The 18844-nt window shown below is 40.9% G+C and overlaps 1 protein-coding gene across 4 annotated transcripts in view; it reads left to right on the top strand.

The window, feature by feature from the left end:
* Positions 1–18844, top strand: part of LOC101796452 (protein ARK2N) — a 94572-nt gene that overhangs the window by 46458 nt on the left and 29270 nt on the right. For 3 of the 4 annotated variants that reach the window (XR_011805639.1, XM_038169463.2, XM_038169464.2), the window contains one exon: positions 7566–8384. Coding sequence is in view for 3 of the 4 variants with exons in the window: in XM_038169463.2 (XP_038025391.1) it covers positions 7664–8384 (721 nt within the window). In the remaining variant the exon portion in view is untranslated. Of the gene's footprint in view, positions 1–7565; positions 8385–13825; positions 14300–18844 lie in introns of those variants that run through there. The other variant, XM_038169465.2, reaches the window with a different exon arrangement.

Below are 18844 nucleotides of genomic sequence, written 5' to 3'. Positions count from 1 at the left end.
AAACTGACAGGCCTGTAGTTTCCCGGGTCAGTCCTCCGGCCCTTCTTGTAGATGGGCGTCACGTTTGCTAGCCGCCAGTCAACTGGGACCTCCCCCGATAGCCAGGACTGTTGATAAATGATGGATAGTGGCTTGGCCAGCTCCTCTGCCACTTCTCTCAGTACCCATGGGTGGATCCCATCCAGCCCCATTGACTTGTGCACATCCAAGTGCCGTACCAGGTCACCAACCATTTCTTCGTGGATGGTGAGGGCCACATCCTTCTCCCCATCCCCTTTTACCAGCTCATGGTACTGGGTATCCAGAGAACAACTGGTATTGCCGCTAAAGACTGAGGCGAAGAAGGCATTGAGCACCTCCGCCTTTTCCTCATCTCTTGTAACTAAGTTTCCCCCCGCATCCAGTAAAGGATGGAGATTCTCCTTAGTCCTCCTTTTTGTGTTGATGTATTTATAAAAACATTCTTTGTTATCTTTAATGGCAGTAGCCAGATTGAGCTCCAGATGAGCTTTGGCCTTCCTAATTTTGTCCCTGCACAGCCTCGCAACATCCTTATAGTCCTCCCTAGTGGCCTGCCCACTTTTCCAAAGATTATAAACCCTCTTTTTTCTCCTAAGCTCAAGCCACAATTCTCTGTTGAGCCAGGCTGGTCTTCTTCCCCGCCAGCTCGTCTTTGGGCACGTGGGGACAGACCGTTCCTGCGCCATTAAGATTTCCCTCTTGAAGAGCGCCCAGCCTTCCTGGACTCCTCTGCCCTTCAGAACCGCCTCCCAAGGGACTCTACCAACCAGTGTCCTGAGCAGCTCAAAGTCAGCCCTCCGGAAGTCCAATACAGCGGTTTTACTGGTCCCCTTCCTGGCCTCGCCAAGAATAGAGAACTCCACCATTTCGTGGTCACTCTGCCCAAGACAGCTCCCGACAATCACATCCTCCACCAGTCCTTCTCTGTTTGTGAACAGAAGGTCTAGTGGGGCACCTCCCCTGGTAGGCTCCCTAACCAGCTGCGTCAGGAAGCTATCTTCCACGCTCTCCAGAAACCTCCTAGACTGCTTTCTCTGGGCTGTGTTGTGCTTCCAGGATATGTCAGGGAAGTTGAAGTCCCCCACGAGAACAAGCACCGACGATTTCACAACTTCTGTCAGCTGCCTGTAGAACTCCTCATCCGTTTCCTCATCCTGGTTCGGCGGTCTATAGCAGACCCCCACCAGGACACTAGCCTTGTTGGCCCTGCTGATCCTAACCCAAAGGGACTCGATCTTGTCATTCCTAGCCTCGAGTTCTACAACATCGAAAGACTCTCTAATATAGAGAGCCACACCACCACCCCTTCTGTGCTGCCTGTCCCTTCTGAAGGGCTTATAGCCAGTCATTGCAGCACTCCAGTCATGAGAGTGGTCCCACCACGTCTCCGTGATGGCAACCAAGTCGTAGCCTGCCTGCTGCACGATGGCTTCCAGCTCCTACTGTTTGTTACTCATGCTGCGTGCATTGGTGTAGATGCACTTCAGCTGGGCCATAGCCTTATCCCCCGGCCTTGCTATTGTTCCCCCTGGCACAGCTTCAGCATTCCTTGCTTCAGCAAAGGATTTGTCTTCAACAAAGACGTCCATCTTGCCATTTTATTCCTAAAAACTGGATCTCTCATGCAGGTCCTTTGACTTTATTTTGTTTTATGGTAAAACCGGCTTTCAGAAGGATTTGGACTATTTTCTTTCCTTTCTCGAAAACTTCCTCTGCTGTGTCACCCCACACAATAATGTCATCGATGTACTGCAGGTGTTCAGGAGCTTCCCCCTGCTCCAGCGCAGATTTGATCAGTCCATGGGAAATAGTAGGGCTGTGTTTCCACCCCTGGGGCAGCCGATTCCAAGTATATTGGACTCCCCTCCAAGTGAAAGCAAACTGTGGCCTGCACTCTGCTGCTAGAGGGATGGAGAAAAATGCATTAGCGATATCAGTTGTGGCGTACCACTTGGCTGCCTTCGATTCAAGTTCGTACTGGAGTTCTAGCATATCCGGCACTGCAGCACTCAGTGGTGGCGTGACTTCGTTCAGGCCCCGATAGTCCTCTGTTAGTCTCCACTCGCCATTAGACTTGTGCACTGGCCATATGGGACTATTGAAAGGTGAATGAGTCTTGCTGATCACTCCTTGGCTCTCCAATTGACGAATTAGCTTATGGATGGGGATCAGGGAGTATCGGTTAGTGCGATATTGCCGCCGGTGCACAGTTGTGCTAGTGATTGGCACTTGCTGTTCTTCGACCCTCAGCAACCCCACAACAGAGGGGTACTCTGAGAGACTAGGCAAGGTAGATAATTGTTTAATGCCCTCTGTCTCTAAGGCAGCTATACCAAAAGCCCACCGGAACCCTTTTGGGTCCTTGAAGTATCCTCTTCTAAGATGGTCTATGCCAAGGATGCACGGAGCATCCGGGCCAGTCACAATACAGTGCTTTTGCCACTCATTCCCAGTCAGACTCCAGCCTCCAATGCAGTCAACTGCTGAGATCCCCCTGTCACTCCACAAATACAGATGGGCTCTGGCCCTTTATAGCTCGATAGCATTACAGCACATTGTGCACCGGTGTCTACTAAAGCCTTATACTTCTGTGCATCTGACGTGCCAGGCCATCGAATCCACACAGTCCAATAAACTCGATTGTCCCTTTCCTCCCCCTGGCTGGAGGCAGGGCCCCCCTAATCCTGGTCAGAATCTTCTTCGTTTCTGTGTTTGAAGGACTGTCTGCTGGAAGTTGGAGCAGCAAACTTTTCAGAGAATCCCTTTTTCCCCGATTGTTTTCTTTTCCAACTCACGTACCTGTGCCTCTAGGGTCGCGGTAGATTTTCCATCCCATTTTCTCATGTCCTCTCCATGGTCTTGTAAGTAAAACCACAGGGTGGCACGGGGTGAATACCCACCATATCGTCTTCCTTCTGTGGATGAACGCCTACCCCTGATAGCTGAGACACTGCTTTGTACAGGTGGGGAGGAAAATAAACTCTCTTCAAGTTGGTGAACCTTTTCAGAAAGTTTCTCCCAAGTGTTCTCTTTTGGTCGGTGGACACTGGTTGGTTCAGGTGGGGAGGAAGATAGATTCTCTTTAAGTTGGTGGAACTCTTCAGAAAGTTTCTCCACAGCTGAGACGCAGGCCTGTAAGGAAGAGGAGAGACTTTCTTCGTACTGCCGGAGTTGTTTAGCTACTTCATCCACTGTGGGTTCCTCATCATCCTTCCAGGCCATTATTGCCAATGAGCTGGCATATGATGATGGTGCACTTTGTACAAACTTCTGCCACATGGGTCGTGTACACCTGACTTCATCTGGATCTCTGGATGTTTGTCCGTTGTCTGGGTCGTCATAAATCACTTCCCGTACTGCCAATTCCCTCAGGTACTGGATTCCCTTCTCCATAGTGGTCCACTTGCCTGGTAGACATACAAGTTCTTCCTTGAAGGGATACCTTTCCCTCACAGCTGAGAGGAGATGCCTCCAGAGGCTGTGAGATTGTGCTCCATCTGCAATTGCTTTGTCAATGCCTGCGTCCCTAGCAAGAGATCCCAGCTGTCTGGCTTCCCTGCCCTCTAATTCCACACAATTGGCTCCAGTGTCCCAGCACCGGAGCAGCCAGGTGACAAGCTGCTCACCTATGCAATGACCAAAATCTTTTCGCACATCTCGTAGCTCACACTCGTATAGGTTTCGGGTAGTTACTGTTGATTTTTCGGCATCCTCATCTTCCTCCTCCTGAATCCCTGATGGCCCAGCATCGTCGTCTCTATACCTAGATTTGGCAGAAGACTCTCTGCGTTCTAAACGACTTGAATCCCTATACAATTTTTTCACATTCTCTACATGGGCAACTCGCACTGCTACAGCTTGTTTCTCTGACCCAGCTGCAGGGTCTGCCACAGGGGTTGGAATACCCTCTGCAGGATCAACTTGCAATGCTACAGCTCGTTTCCCTGGCCCAGCCACAGGAGCTGGAGCGGCTGCAGGAGCTGAAGCAGCTGCAGGAGCTGGAACTGGAGGGGCTGCAGAGTCCTCCGTAGGGGTCACAGTGGCCGTTGGATCTGTCACAGGAATTGGAGTGGCCTCAGGGTCTGTCACTAAGTTCATAGCAGTATCAATTGCAGCTCGATAGGCATGAGCCAGGCCCCAGCACGTTACAATGATTTGTGTCACTTTGGAATTGCCAGAGTCATGACACCTTTTTTTCAAGCATTCTGCCAGTTTTTGAGGATTTTGCAGTTGTTCAGGGGTGAATTTCCAAAACACTGGGGGTGCCAACTGCTCTAGATGCCTGCCCATATCCTCCCATAATCCCTGGCACCCACAACTATCCTGCCTCCGGGCAGATCTCTGGATGAGATTCCTAAGTAGTTGTTTAACTTTAAGCAAAACCTGAAGCACATTCAGGAGGTAGAACAACAAGAACACGCTGGTCTGAGTATCCCAAGGATATTCGGTATCTTGGAGAACTATTGTAACAAGCTCGGAGGATAAGAGGGTTGTGAAGGAGAAAGGGAGAGTGATCAAGGAGGATAAAGGGGTGGTGAAGGAGAAAGGGAGAGTGAACGAGTAAGAAAAAATATCTTCCCCCTTCCCCTCCACAGATTGACTCCCTAATGGAAAAAGGCAACAGGTATAATTGCTAATAGTTTCTGAGATATGGTTTCTAAAGTATAGAGTCGTCGATGTTACTGAGTACAAATACCAAATTAGAGTCATGACCAGATATCTCATCGTCTCATAAGCCATTGCTACAACACACAGTACCATAATGATCTGAAACCAGGGCCCGGAGAGGATAAACAACATGACAGAGAGCACATACGGAAAATAATGTGCTATAATACTCAATTTGGAAAACAGGTGCAGCAGACTTGAGATTAAAGCAATCAGCATTATGACAAGTAACTATTAAGCAGGTCTAATACCAATTTTAGTTTAACACACTCTGGTCAGATCTGCTGTTATCTCAACCTTTCAGGCCCCACGTTGGGCACCAAAAGTGCTGTCATGGTTTAACCCGGCCAGCAGCTAAACACCACACAGCCGTTCGCTCACCCTCCCGCCTCCCTCTTTGGGACGGGGGAGAGAAATGGAAAGTAAAGCCCGTGAGTTGAGATAAAGGCAGTTTATTAAGACAGGAAAATAATAATAACAATAAAAATATTAGTTCAATGATGATAATAGTACTACTAATAATAATGTGTACAAACAAGTGATGCACAATGCAATTGCTCACCACCCACTGACCGATGCCCAGCCTAACCCCGAGTAGTCCGGCCCCCTCCCCTGGCTAGCCACCCCTAGATATTGTTCAGCATGACGTCAGATGGTATGGAATACCCCTTTGGCCAGTTTGGGTCACCTGTCCTGGGTCTGTCCCCTCCCAGCTCTTACTGCACCCCCAGCCTGCCTGTTGGCAGGACAGAGTAAGAAGCTGAGATGTCCTTGTGTTAGTATAAGCACTGCTCTGCAACAATTAAATCATCGGGGTGTTATCAGCACTCTTCTCATCCTAAACCAAAACATAGCATTCTACCAGCTACTAGGAAGAAAATTAACTCTGTTCTAACTGAAACCAGGACACTTGGAAGGGTATTTTTCTGTTCTAAGTGTAGTACCACAGAAAAAGCTGGGAGTTGCTCTAACAGATATAGTACAAACCCCACTGTGAATGGCTTGCCAAGAGTTATATATTCATCAAATCTCTGTTTCACTTTCATGTTTCCTAGGAAAATTATTTGGTAATGTACATTTGCTGATGAAATATGTAGAAATAATGATTTTATTACAGCATTGGGATGCCATTGTCTCAAAGGTGTATTTGTCTTGTGGGTTTGTTGATACTGTGCTGTGGCCTAGTAAATAAATGGTTTCTTACGTGATATTTATTGCATACATTAAATTACCATCTCCAGAAGTTCTTCTTTTAAGTTGGTTTCAAGAGAATTTTTCTTAGTGCAAATATTGGAAACATTTTTCTATAGATAGATTTTTTCCTTTATTTTAAACTTACTCTATTCTTTTTTGTTTCCTTTTTCGTATTTAGTATACCTAGAGTTGTCACCCGTGCCTTTCTTATGTTGTCTGTTATTAACTAAGTTTTCTTTCCTTAACTGGTGTTTCCCATATTTATTTTCACAAATCCCTTGCATCATCCAGCATTTCATTCATTTGCCTGAAGGAGACACGGCCTCTATTTTAATATTTTGAAAGTGAAGTTTCAGAGTGGGTTAGGGCAGACAGCACAACCCTGAGCTTCTCACAGCATCTTCCTGAACCAGGGAAGCCTTACTCTGTACTACAGGTAGCAGCATTCACTTACAGGCAGCTTGGGATAGATGGTGAAACACGAAGGATTGTCAGAGCATAGAAAAATCTCTCTGTACCAGCCATGCTCTCTTAGGCTGATCAAGTCCTATTTGCCCTTGTCTGCAAAAGTATTGTTTTAAAATAGTAAAGCTTAATATTGCTTTTCCTTACGTGTCTATGCTTTTTTTGAACTGCCATAAATTTGTTGTTTTCTGTACTTCTAAACCCATGAACCATTTGTTCCGTACAATTAATCTATGAGTGAATGTAGTGACTAAGAACTTCCTTCACTTTTTTTCTTGCATTGAGTTCCAAATGAAAACTTGGGTTGAAGGCAGAGTGTGAAAAATTAAGATAAAATGATAAATGTTGTACTGGTATTTTTTTTTTTTATAAAATCTCTGAAGGTGATTTAAGTACTGCTTAGTTGATAAAGTGCAAGTTATTAATCAGAAAAATAGCTTGTTGGTTTTTTTTTGTATTTTTTTTTTTTGTACTTGTGCTGAAGCAATGCAATTTATTAAATTATAATTTAAAGTAAAATAGCGGTGTGGGTGGATGCTGTTTGTTGCTTGCAGCCCATACTATTTGATGCTGTTTTCCTGGCAGATTTAAGAGAAACTATGTCAGCCTGTAGGTTCTCATACAACCAGGACTTGTACGGGAGCCTTTCAAGGAGCACTGAATGGTGTTTTAGATGCTACTGATACGTCTTTATGCATGGCTCATGTTGGTACTGTAAGTTTGTAAATTATCATAAAAACATTAGATTATAAAGTTTGGAGCCCTGATCAACTGCAAAGAGATTTCTCATAAATATGGAAACTGAACAATGTTCTGGGCTGTCCAGGCAGATGGCTACAAGTCTGGGAGTTTTCACTCTGGCTATGTTTATAAGTGCTAAAGTTCTTCATTAAAATGTTTAAAGGTCTAGGTAAAGAAGTTTAGCATATGTTGCTTATAATGCACTGGTTTAAATCTTTATAAAGGAAAAGTTCATAAATATTTTTTGTTTTCTGATCCGTTTTGATCTAGTGAGATGAGAAATGTTCCCTGTGATTCCAGTGCTGTTTTTCATAAGCATGTAAAAGGAAGAGTAGATTGGTGTAACAGGATGAGTTCACGTGGAAAAAGTAAATGAAAAAAACAATATGGTACTGAGCAATGGCCTCTGTGATTGAAAGCAACAAATTGATTGAGTTATTTGGGTAAATGATTCTTACTATTCTGTTTTTGTGCAGGCTGCTGTGTTGCTGAAAACCATATCTAGTTGACCATATCTGATCTTCCAGACCATGTGCTCCATGCTTTGATACCAGGAGAACCTTGGTGTTCTGAAATGAAGATGGAGGTAGTGGGAAAAGCAGAAGAACTTCTCAATTCAGAAGTTCCTCTGAAGACTTCTGAGAAGCAGACCACTCCCGATGAAGACAGACCTATAGAACTGGAGCCACATCCTCAGAAGGACAGTGTGCCTGCTGTGTCAGACTCTGCAGTGCTCTCTTCAATGCCTTGCTTATTGATGGAACTGAGGCGAGACTCCTTGGAGTCTCAGCTGGCATCCACGGAGAGTGATAAGCCAACGGGTGGTCGAGTTTATGAGAGTGACTCTTCTAACCACTGCATGCTTTCCCCTTCTTCCAGTGGGCATTTGGCTGACTCAGACACATTGTCTTCCACAGAAGAGAATGAGCCCTGTCAAGCTGAAGCTGCTGTTGAGGGAGACCCTTCGGGTGTGTCTGGGGCTGCAGTTGGGAGGAAATCCAGGCGATCCAGGTCCGAAAGTGAAACTTCAACAATGGCTGCCAAGAAAAACCGACAGTCTAGCGATAAGCAGAATGGTCGAGTTACTAAGGTAAAAGGTCATCGAAGCCAAAAGCACAAAGAAAGAATCCGGCTGTTAAGACAGAAGCGGGAGGCAGCTGCTCGCAAGAAGTACAACCTGCTGCAGGACAGCAGTACCAGTGATAGTGACCTGACGTGTGACTCGAGCACGAGTTCATCAGATGATGATGAAGAGGTTTCAGGGAGCAGCAAGACAATCACTGCAGAGATACCAGGTAGAGGATGTTTTTTAAACTGAACTGTAACGCATCTGACATTGTTTCTCAGCTGTCATGCTAAATTAGATGAGTGACACTTGAGAAAAAACAGGAGAACTGCAGCTCTGTAAATTTGAAGACTGCAGTATATTAACAAGATATGGGCAAATTGTAAAATCTGTTCTGAGGTTTCAGTGCACTTTTGCACACCAACAAAGCATAGAAATGGTAAATTGGAGGAAAGACTATTTTTGAATTCTGGAATTTTCAGGTCTCTTCCTTTGTAAGCTTATATGAATTCCTGTCAGTGCTGTTAAATCCCATTAGATTGTGATAATCTAATAAATACATTCTTAAGATAAGTGGCCAGCTTTGCTTTAATATATTAAGACCACAGCTCTGCAGCTGTGTTTGAAGTAACATGGCATACCTCTTGCCTGTGTTATAGTAAGGCCCTGTTCACTATTGCACTTACACTGTGCTTTCAGCTCTCAGTTTCAGTGCATGCAAACCTACTTAGCCTTATTGTAAATTCTTGCAGATTGCTGCTGGTCACCTATTTTGGGACAGAATTATGAATTTGTTTACACAGGTGCTCAAGCTGTTTCCAAATCTAAATTTTCAGTGTTTTAGACAAAGCTGTTACTGTTTTCCTATGTTGTAAGGATCCATAATTTCTATATTTTTTAATTTTCTCACACATTCATGTTAAAAGATGGAAGGCAGCATCTTTATTAGAGAAAGAAAGATGAATTCTTTGAGTTTATTGTCTGCTGAATCTTTGTTGTTTTATTAGCCCAAGTGCCATGGACAGGATTTTGTGTGAACTACTCTTACAGAATATTATACCATAGAACCACCATCATATGGCAATCAAAAAAAAATCACATAAAAATAAACTTTTTTGCCTGCCAATTTTTACTGGGTTACATGTCTTTTTGCCTTCTGTGCTAGAAGTTTTTTTTTGAGATAAGCTTATGTAAGGCAAGAAGATTGAAAGGAAAATTGCAATAATTAATCTTAAGTTTCTGAATTAATGTTTGCTAGAATATAGTTATTTAATATATTTGCATCAGTTTTTACAAATAACGATCACTGTTCTAACTGGCTTGATGATGGTGAGTGGTTCTGCCACCAGGAGAACTGGCACTTTTCCCACATATTGCTAGGAAGCAGGTTGCACGAAGGAAGTTAATGTTTATTGGAAAGTCTGGGAAAGGCATAATCCTATATTATTGTGCAGTAAAATTTTAATAGAGACTCTAAAATTATTTTTACCAGACCTCTAGCTTTCATAGTTCTGTGAATTTTTATTTACTATATTTACACTTTGCTGGGCAATTAAGACCTAATATAAAGCCTGTGGAAGAAAACTTTCTTTCATTGAGTTTTGGACAGCTCAGCCCCTCTACTCCCAAAACAACCCACTCACCCCCAGTACAAAATCCCCCAGGGTATATTGTTTTCATTTTTTAATGAAGTTATAATGTACCTTGTGACCCAGAAAGGTACTACCTGGTATTTTCAGATCTGCTTAGATTTCTGACTTGCAGTGCTGAGATCTGAAGGCACTCCAGGATACTTTTCTGTGTGAATTGTCTCCTCAGTATTTGAGCTCCAGGTCTCGCCATGAGAGGTATGCATTGAAAAGGTCCCATTGTAGTGGATGGAAGAACCTGTAGATTTAATGATTATTAAACCAATGGCTGATTTTACCTGGGTTGCAAGATGTGGGAGTGCAAAACCCATCCTGGAGAACAGTGACCTTTATTTTTGATTTGGTAGCTCCTATCACCCACCTGGCATTGAATTATATTTAAGGCATCAAAACATTTGAGCAGTCCTTCTGTAATTAGGCACAATGTGTACCTGCCAGATTGCGGTTTTCCTTTGAACAGAAACAATGTTGGTTTGTGGGAAACAGTCTGCTAGTCCAAGGGAAAGCCATCCCCTGCAGAGATGGGACAAAGGCAGCCAAAAACGCTCCCTGTGCTTGTTGCGGGCTTCACAGGTACTGGGGAACTGCAAGTCCGGGGGCTCCCAGCGCTCCCCTCCAATGACAGGTTCGTGGGCCCTCTTGTTGGGATGGGCAAAGTGCTTAGCTTAGGTTGTTTTCCTGAACAGAAATCTGTTTTTTGTGTGCTTAGCGATATACTCTAAGCATCCTCAAAATTTAGTGAAGGAACAAATAGTTAGAAGATAATACAGGGTAACGAAGAATTGCTGGAAACATGAAAATACAGGATCAGCCTAAACCTCGTGGATGCTACTGAGAATTTTCTCACTGACTCAAGCAGTTTGGGCTCTTTATTTCATTTAATGCCATGATTTTTGAATTACTGCAGGTGAGGAATAATTTCTTATATCATAATGATTGAGCCTCTCTGTTGGCAGTAGGGTTTTACCATGCTGTAACAAAAAAATAGATAGCATTCGCTTTGGGCATAAGAGGATGATCTTTGAGTCCTGAAATAGGTTCTGCTAGACTTGCTGGTATTGAAAGATTTCCCTTTAAATGCTTTCAGATGTGATCATGCAAGATAACTCTAAATGATATTGGCATGAGGACAAGTCTGGAAATCAGTATTTATTTCTTTGTAAACACTTTTCTTTGGAAGGAAAGGGTTTTTAAAAATACAAATATAATATTAAAAAGTCCTTTCACTGCCATTGTGCTTTCTACAACTCAAGAAGAGGTCTGAATTGAAATAGGGATGACTCATGTTTTAGGCTTTCAAAAGTCTGTTAAGTTTGAAGTACTGATCTTGAAAAGGATGTTGCAGCCCATTTGTTTAAAAAAGAAAAAAAGGATTTTTAATACACAGAAATCTGAAGAGAGGAGCATGATGCGTGTGAGGGACTCTGAGCCAGTTTACTTCCTCCTGAGGTTATTGCACAGACCTTGGCTGAAGCATCTTGCAAGGGGTGAATTTTGTTGGAGGAACACAGAATGCCAAATTTTAGAATAGGGAAAATTCTGAGTGATTTGCAGTCAGCTCTCTCTTTGGAAGGGCAGGGTGGCATAATGCCTAGGTGTCATCCACCGATGCTGATTACAGTGAAGATGCAGCATGTCTTCTTAACTGTTATGGTGTTTGGTTTCCTAAATTAAATGACTTTGGATGTGGTCATTATTTGGGTAGTACTTAACAGATACCATAAGGATGCAACGGGGATTTCATAGGTGCTGTTCTGCAGGTGATGCTGTCTTGGTGTAACTTCTAAAACTGTAGAGCTGCAAGCTTTCAGTTAGCAAGGGGACCAATTTGATAAATGCTAGCTTTTAATATAATAGAAATGCATTTTTAGACTTATTTTTTTAAACACCAAAAACCACCAGTAAGTGACAATTGAGTAAGACATGTTATAAGTAGTAGAACTGCAAGGGAAGCCTTTGAAGCAGATTGATTTGCTGCTACTGTAAATTGTAGATATACTATGAACGATGCCTTTTTTTAAATGACATTGCAGGGTAATGTATATTTCAGTACATAGTCTCTTTAGTTTACAAAACAGTTTTGTCAGCTTTGACTGTGCTAATTTGTTCTTAACTTTAAAAGCCTGGTTATATTGTATCTCACATATCACTGTCAGTAGTGTTTTTTATTTAAATTGCAGTTAAAACTTTAAAATTCTTAAATTTGTGGAAGTCAGATTGCTGTTTAGTCCTTTCATCTTGGGATAAGATCCCTGACTAAAGAAGAGTAAATAGAACCATGTTGGGTATTCAACACTAGGAGTATGTGAACAGAAATAATACTTTTTTTCAGGGGGGAAAAATACATTGAATATTCAAAAGGAACCGCTTTTTAGGAAAAAGGTACCATTTTACTTAATTATTTTTAGTTAAATACCATCAAAGAGATGGAAGGTAGTTACTATAAAGTGATTTATTTTTGGGCAGTGGACCTGAATGATGAATTTCCAGACTGTCTGATAGAGAAGACTTCAAAAGTAGGGTTTTTAATAGAAAGTCTTTTCCCTCAACTGGTAGCATTGCTACTGCTTGAAAGTAAGAAGAGAGTAATCCCAGGCTTTGTTTAGCTGTTACTGAAGGTCTTAGGTATACCTCATTTAAATAGCTCCTAAAAAGAATGTATTAAGTTATACTGTAATTTTGTATGCTCAGTGGAATCCAATTAAAGAGTTAGTGCCTTACGCTTTTATTAGTAAGTAGGCTTAGGTTGTGCAATGATTTCTCTCATTCTTAAGATATTTTCTGTTATTCTTAAGCTAGAGAATCCCACAAGTTTCGTGTTTACATACTAAATTGTCAGTTTATATAGCTGCTTTGTGTAGTTTGTGATGCTTGTCTCGTGGAGTTACCTTAGGTGATGTTCCTGTGTTAGGACAGCATGCACACGTTGGTTATTACTTCTCAAACAGGTGCAAAGCCTGACCTTCTAGGAGTTCTGATGCTTCCTAGAGGATTCCCAAGAGAACTTTAAACTTAAAAATACAGATACCACTGCCTTCTCTTGTTAACAAGCAGAGTAAGATACATGGCCTTGTCTTCTTGCCGATAAAGTTCTTCCTGAAAATCCCAAAGTCACGTTAATCATCATTTTGATGGATGGATGGAAGGAGAAAAATCTCCTTCCAGCTATGCCCAGCCTGTTTTTAGCACTGGCTAGAAGGAGTAACGTGAGAAATGCCACATGGCCAGCCGCTGGCTCTGGAGGTTAAGGGCACGCTTGCAGTCTGCGATGTGTGCTGCTGGCATAAGCATTGTCACGCTGACCTGATCTGTGGGTTATTCCTCTGATGGAGCTGGGTTTTGCTATCAGACCTAACAAAAGCTGCTTTCACCCCATGTATTAGCACAGTGTCCGTGTATCTTTTTGTGCTCGTGTCTATGTGTTTGTGTCATGCGTGTATTCTCTTCGTTGGTGCACAGTGATTTTTCCAAAGTTAAACCAAGAGCGGTAAGATCTGGGCTTGGCTGCTTTAGAATCTGTAGTGACTGCTTCAGCCGTTTTCTCTGTTATTTGTGTACGATTATGTTTATTATAAAAGGGTTCGAGTAGCTAAGTAAAATGAATATAATTATTCAGTTTTATCATTTAAACAGTGGCATCTTGGACCACAGCTTAAGAGAAGTAAGCCTCTTGTTGTATGATGTTTCAGATTCCTTCAGTTGAATTCAAAACTGAAATTGCAAGGGAATTGGGCTAATTTGATTTATAAAACAAATGAGACCTTTGTGACAGAGTTGTCTGAGAATTCTAGAATAAAAATAATTTTGAAGCCAAAATTTATGATAACTTCAGTGAGTGTAAAATATTGCTTATTTTAACATTAATACTGTTGGTTGATTCAATATTTGCTAATTCCTCCCCGATGTCATATCCAAGGGACACAATTAGAAAAGTTTATTTTCCTGAGTTAACATGCCTTAATAAACAATATTATGTTCTTACTTAATGATGTCTTATCAAATGGCCTCAATGTCTTTAAAGCTGGCTTCAGTCGTGCTGGGGGATCTGGAGGAGCGACCAGGGAAATTCCAGGATTGCTTGACAGGGGCACCGTATGGGATAGGAACTGCATAGGCAATGTCCTGGAAGAGGCCATGAACTGCTTTGCCGAGATGCAGAGGCAGACAGAGGAGAAATTTCGCATGTGGATAGAAAAGCTAACCCGTCTTGACACAGATGAAGAAAGCAAGCAACAACTGGAGCCCAGAGAACCTAAAATGCAACTAGTTGGCCAAAGAGTCCCCCCTACCACACAGTCAGGGGCATTCATACAGATGCCTGATAGCCAAGTACTTCCACAGCAGTCGTTTAATTATTACATGGGCTATCAAAATGTTGATGCTATGTTAGAGTTTCCAGCGACTTTTAATAACAATTTTCCAGCTATGTTTCCAGAGAATGGGAATATTGCGGAGCCTGATCTGAATCAATCATAAACTTAAATATATATATATATCTCCTATCTTTGCAATCTTGATGTTACTTTGGATTATGCTAAAAACAAGGTTTGTTTTTCTCTTCATATATATTTGTTTTGTTTTTCTCTTCTGGATTTGATTACCATGGTATCTTTTTTAATTTATAGAGAATATATATGTAGTTAAAAAAGATATATATATATATATACCCATGTGCACGTGCCAGCACACACATAAAATACCTTTAAAGGGAGGAGGGAGTGGGAAACACTGTAGGCTTTCATCACCTGACTTGGGAAAATATAACTTAGAATCCTTGTTTAAATACCCCAAAAGGTATTTAAGAGCTATGTTTGTTACAACAGGAACATTTAGACTACTCATCCAAATGCTCTTTTTGCATGTTAAAACATTTATATAAGGAAATAAGTTTTATATTTAAAGATGTACCCTAGAGATCCAGACAAGATACAGACCCATAACTTTCCCTTAACTCTCTGTTCGTTCCCAAGTTCTGCAGCTTGAACATGGCACACATTAGTTTTTCTTCTTCCTTTTTAGGTAGAAGTAATAAATGAACTTGTCCTAAAGATTTAGCTATATATAACCAATGTGCACAACTGATTTTTTTTTGTCTCCCATTTAGTAGTTCATTTTCTGTCCAGAGTTCTTATTAATGTCACTGCTGTCTTGCATATGGCATATTTATGGAAGCAGCTGTCTTACACTGTGTGCACAAATAAGCACATGTATACATATATATATATTTAGTTTGGGTGGAAATCATCTCCTCTAATTTTAGATGTCTAGTTTGCTGTTCTGGAGATCTCTGGAAAGAGAAGAACCTATAGAGGATATCTCCTGGTGGTGTCTTTCTCTTCCATCAGTTGTCCGAACTCCCCTTCTAAATAGTTTAGGTGAGATAACTTTAGTTAAAGTTAGGCGAGATGAATCACACCCAGAGGACATGTGTGCGCATGCATGACCTGTGCATACAAAGCACTGCTGCTTCCTTATATATATATGATCAAACTGTATCCTTTGTGCTGGGATAAAAATAGTGGTGTCAGTCCTAAAATAAGCAGCCATTGCTGGATGGATTGATTCTTTGCACAGGAATTCAAACAAAGGTTTGACAGGCAGATTAGCAAGCACTGTGGTGGTCAGGAGGTATGGTTTGCTGCTCTTGGTCAGACAGCGAGAGCTTCTGAACCACATTGGAATGCCGCTGAAATCATTATTTACTCGTGACTGGGAATGCCAGAGCATTAGTTTCATTTAAATAATGCAAGAACTTGCTATTGTGTGGATTTTTTTAATACTGATAGTTATCCTGAATAGGCAGGCTTGACACTGTGATGTTTATAAAGTAGAATTAATTTAAAATGTATATTAGAAACCTCTGTTTAATTCTTACTATTGCTACTACACACAGGGATTTTTGTTCACCCCTCCAGTAAGGCCTTTCTTCGTGTTAAGTAACTTCTCCATAGCTACCAAAAATGTATACTTCTCATCAGCTAGAACTTGTTAAAAGTTTCTAATGCAAATAAAATCAAAATTTTAATAATGGAAATTGAAATTCTTTGCATAGGCATAGTTTAAGTAAAGAGAACACTATAGGTATCTTTTGGCTCTGCTATTTTGTCTTTTAAACATTGGTCACTTCTGTTTTTTTCTAATTATTTTAGTCAAATTCATTCTCTTTCTTTTGGAAGTAACCACTGTATCTTCTGTAGGTCTAACTTCTTCCTTCCTGAAGTCAGTGGGAGATTTTCCATCAATTTGTGGCTTTTAGATCAAACCTGTAACAGGAATTCAAGAAATGTTTTTATTCTCGGTATAATACTATCGCTGGTGTTTTAACATTATTCTTGGCCCAAACTTTTTTCTTTTTTCTTTTTAATTTGTGATGCCTTCATTAAAGAAAAAGGTTAGAGAGCTGTGTTATTTTCAGAGTAACTGTTTGGAAGACTATGCAGGATAAAATTTTTAAGAACCGGAATAAAATCTATACTGATCATATCAACTTCATGCTTAATTTTGATGAAAAGATTTTGATATGCAGTTACAAGATGACTCCCTCATCTGAATTTGTCTGTATTTTTAACTTAACGTAAGTAAACTTTAAACGAATTATGTTTAATTAGAAATTAATAAACTTATCTTCTTAAAATTTAAGGTCATTCAGGAAAGATAATTTGCTGATATGAAAAAAAAATCCTTCTGTTGTTCATAGATTTGATATATATACCTTGATGATAAGAGCAGCATATTTTAAAGCATGACAACTTTACAAAGCCTTCCCATGCATGCAGAAGCAGCTTTTTGCAGTGACTGGTTTCTTTTAATGTGTAAGCATCACTTAACTCAGTATGTCTGTAAGCATGCTCTTAGCCTTTTTCTGTAAAACAGTTTATATGGAGCAATTAGGTATTTCAAAACAAATTGTGTAAGGGGATCGGTTGAGCTTATTTTTCTCTCAGACTTAAACTGACTTTTATGTACTGATCTCATAAATGGATTATAACTTTGGGGATCTAGCCAGTGAAATTTCTGCCAACCTTCAATGTCTTGGTTAGGTAATCTTAGGTAATCTTTTTTTTTTTTCTTTAAAAACAAAACAATAACAAAGCAGAATTGAAATAATTTACTGAATTAATTTATAATTTGCATTTGGTTACTGTAGGTAAAAAAAAAATCTCCAACACTTTTATCCATTATTATTTTATTTTTTTAATGCAAACAACTATAAATGTGAAAGAACAAGCAGACAATTAAAGTTGTAATAATATTAGGGTCAATTTATTGAAAGGCATCCAGAAGGTTGAGGGGATAGTTTATCTGAGATGTAATTTGAACTCATTTTCCCCATGAAAGCTGCCTAGTGTTAAGAATACAGCCGTTGCTCTTGCATAGGCAAATGATTTTGGAAATGGCAAATATGTTGTTTGCTCGCTCCTTTCACATGCCCCAAAGCTGGAGTCAGAGCTTCAGCTGTTGTAACTCGGCTCCTGTGAGGTGGAAGTATGTGTCGTTGGACATGGAGCAGACATTTAATATCTGCTCCCTTGGCATGTGTCCCCTGTGTGGGAGTATGCATCTCCTTCCAGATGATAGGGGACCCCCACGGTTTTTGTTCAGGGTTCTGTGACCCCCCTGAGGATGGCAGTTGCAGGTTCAGCAGGAGCATCCGAGTACTTTGTAGCGTGGGTTTGGGGGATGCAGTGTGCTGCAGGCAGGCAGCCTCCTGACACCGTGCTGCAAGGAGTCTGGACTTCACAGGTGTCTCCTTGAGCAGACAGACTTCTGGGCTTCTGATAGGTAACTTCAGAGATTTTTATTTCCTGGAAAAATTGAATTATTTTTGCTGTAGTATCTGACTACAGTTGAGTTTGCCCTGGTTTCCATTATAAGTTCATTTTCAAAGGGCTTTGACTAGAAACTTTCAGGGAGTTAGAATTTCTTCAGCTGAAATTTTAACATAGATTTTAATCTCATCCATTTAATACTGCATTAAAGTAGTCCAGCCTTATTTAACTGTATCAAGAGGAAACTCTTTTGCTTTTGAACCTGGAGATAGATTTTTGAATATATGTTTTTGCTCACATCTCAAAAAATTGCTTCAAAACAATTGATTTTAACACATAGAGGAGAAATCAGTAGGACTTTTTGCACAGGTATGGAGAATCACAGATGATGATTTGGAGTTTGTATAATTTTCCTAAGATTTATACTTCAGAAAGGATTAAAGACACGTTCTGATTTCTTAAGTAAATAATTACTTGTGGTCTTATGGTTTTGAAAGAATAGATGTGTCAGGTCAGATCAGCTGGTGTAGACTGGGATAACTCCCATGTAAATGGTGCCAATGTAAACCCAACTGGCCTATTCAGATTTCTACATTGCCATTTTTAATATTGAATTATGTTTTCAATGTGGCAAAAGTTTCTGCATGGGAGTAATTGAACACCCGTTCAATTGACCACAGTCAGGATTTAGTCGGAGGCAAAACACAGCTACTTCATTAATGTTTTTATAAAGGTGCAAATGAGTCTTTATAGAAAGGTTTAATTGAAATGTCACGAAATGTCAAACTGCCGATTCGATGAATGAAACATTACAGGATCTGCTCCTAGGGTGGGACCCAACGCAGAAGCCCCTGGAGGTCTGGGGGGCTGAGCACTCATGCCCCTTCTGCCCTTGAGAGGGCTTTGAGAGCTACAGGCAATCCCCAAGTTTGGCACATATTGTTTTAGCTGAGAGTCAGGGTCTTTACTTCACATGCTTCTAACAAAGTAAGTGAATTTTCAGGGTTTATTTAGGGGGAAAAAAATAGAGTAGCACACAGCATAAAACAAATTCAAGTCAAGGCAGTGAGCCTTAAAACAGTCTATTGGAAAAGTAACTAAATGGGAAAAAAAAGGCCAAAAAATATATAAATAAAATCCTAGACCTTTCAGGTATACTGATTTTTGTTATTTCTAACAACATTAGAACAAAATAATTCAGGTAGAAATATGCATCTGTTTATTATTTATTTATTTTTAAGTTCACGGTGTCTTTTTAGTGTTCGTGCAGG

Source organism: Anas platyrhynchos, chromosome W (genome assembly GCF_047663525.1).
Source record: "Anas platyrhynchos isolate ZD024472 breed Pekin duck chromosome W, IASCAAS_PekinDuck_T2T, whole genome shotgun sequence".
NCBI lineage: Eukaryota > Metazoa > Chordata > Aves > Anseriformes > Anatidae > Anas > Anas platyrhynchos.
Note: the sequence above shows the minus strand (reverse complement) of the source record. Positions and strands in the feature narration are given on the sequence as shown.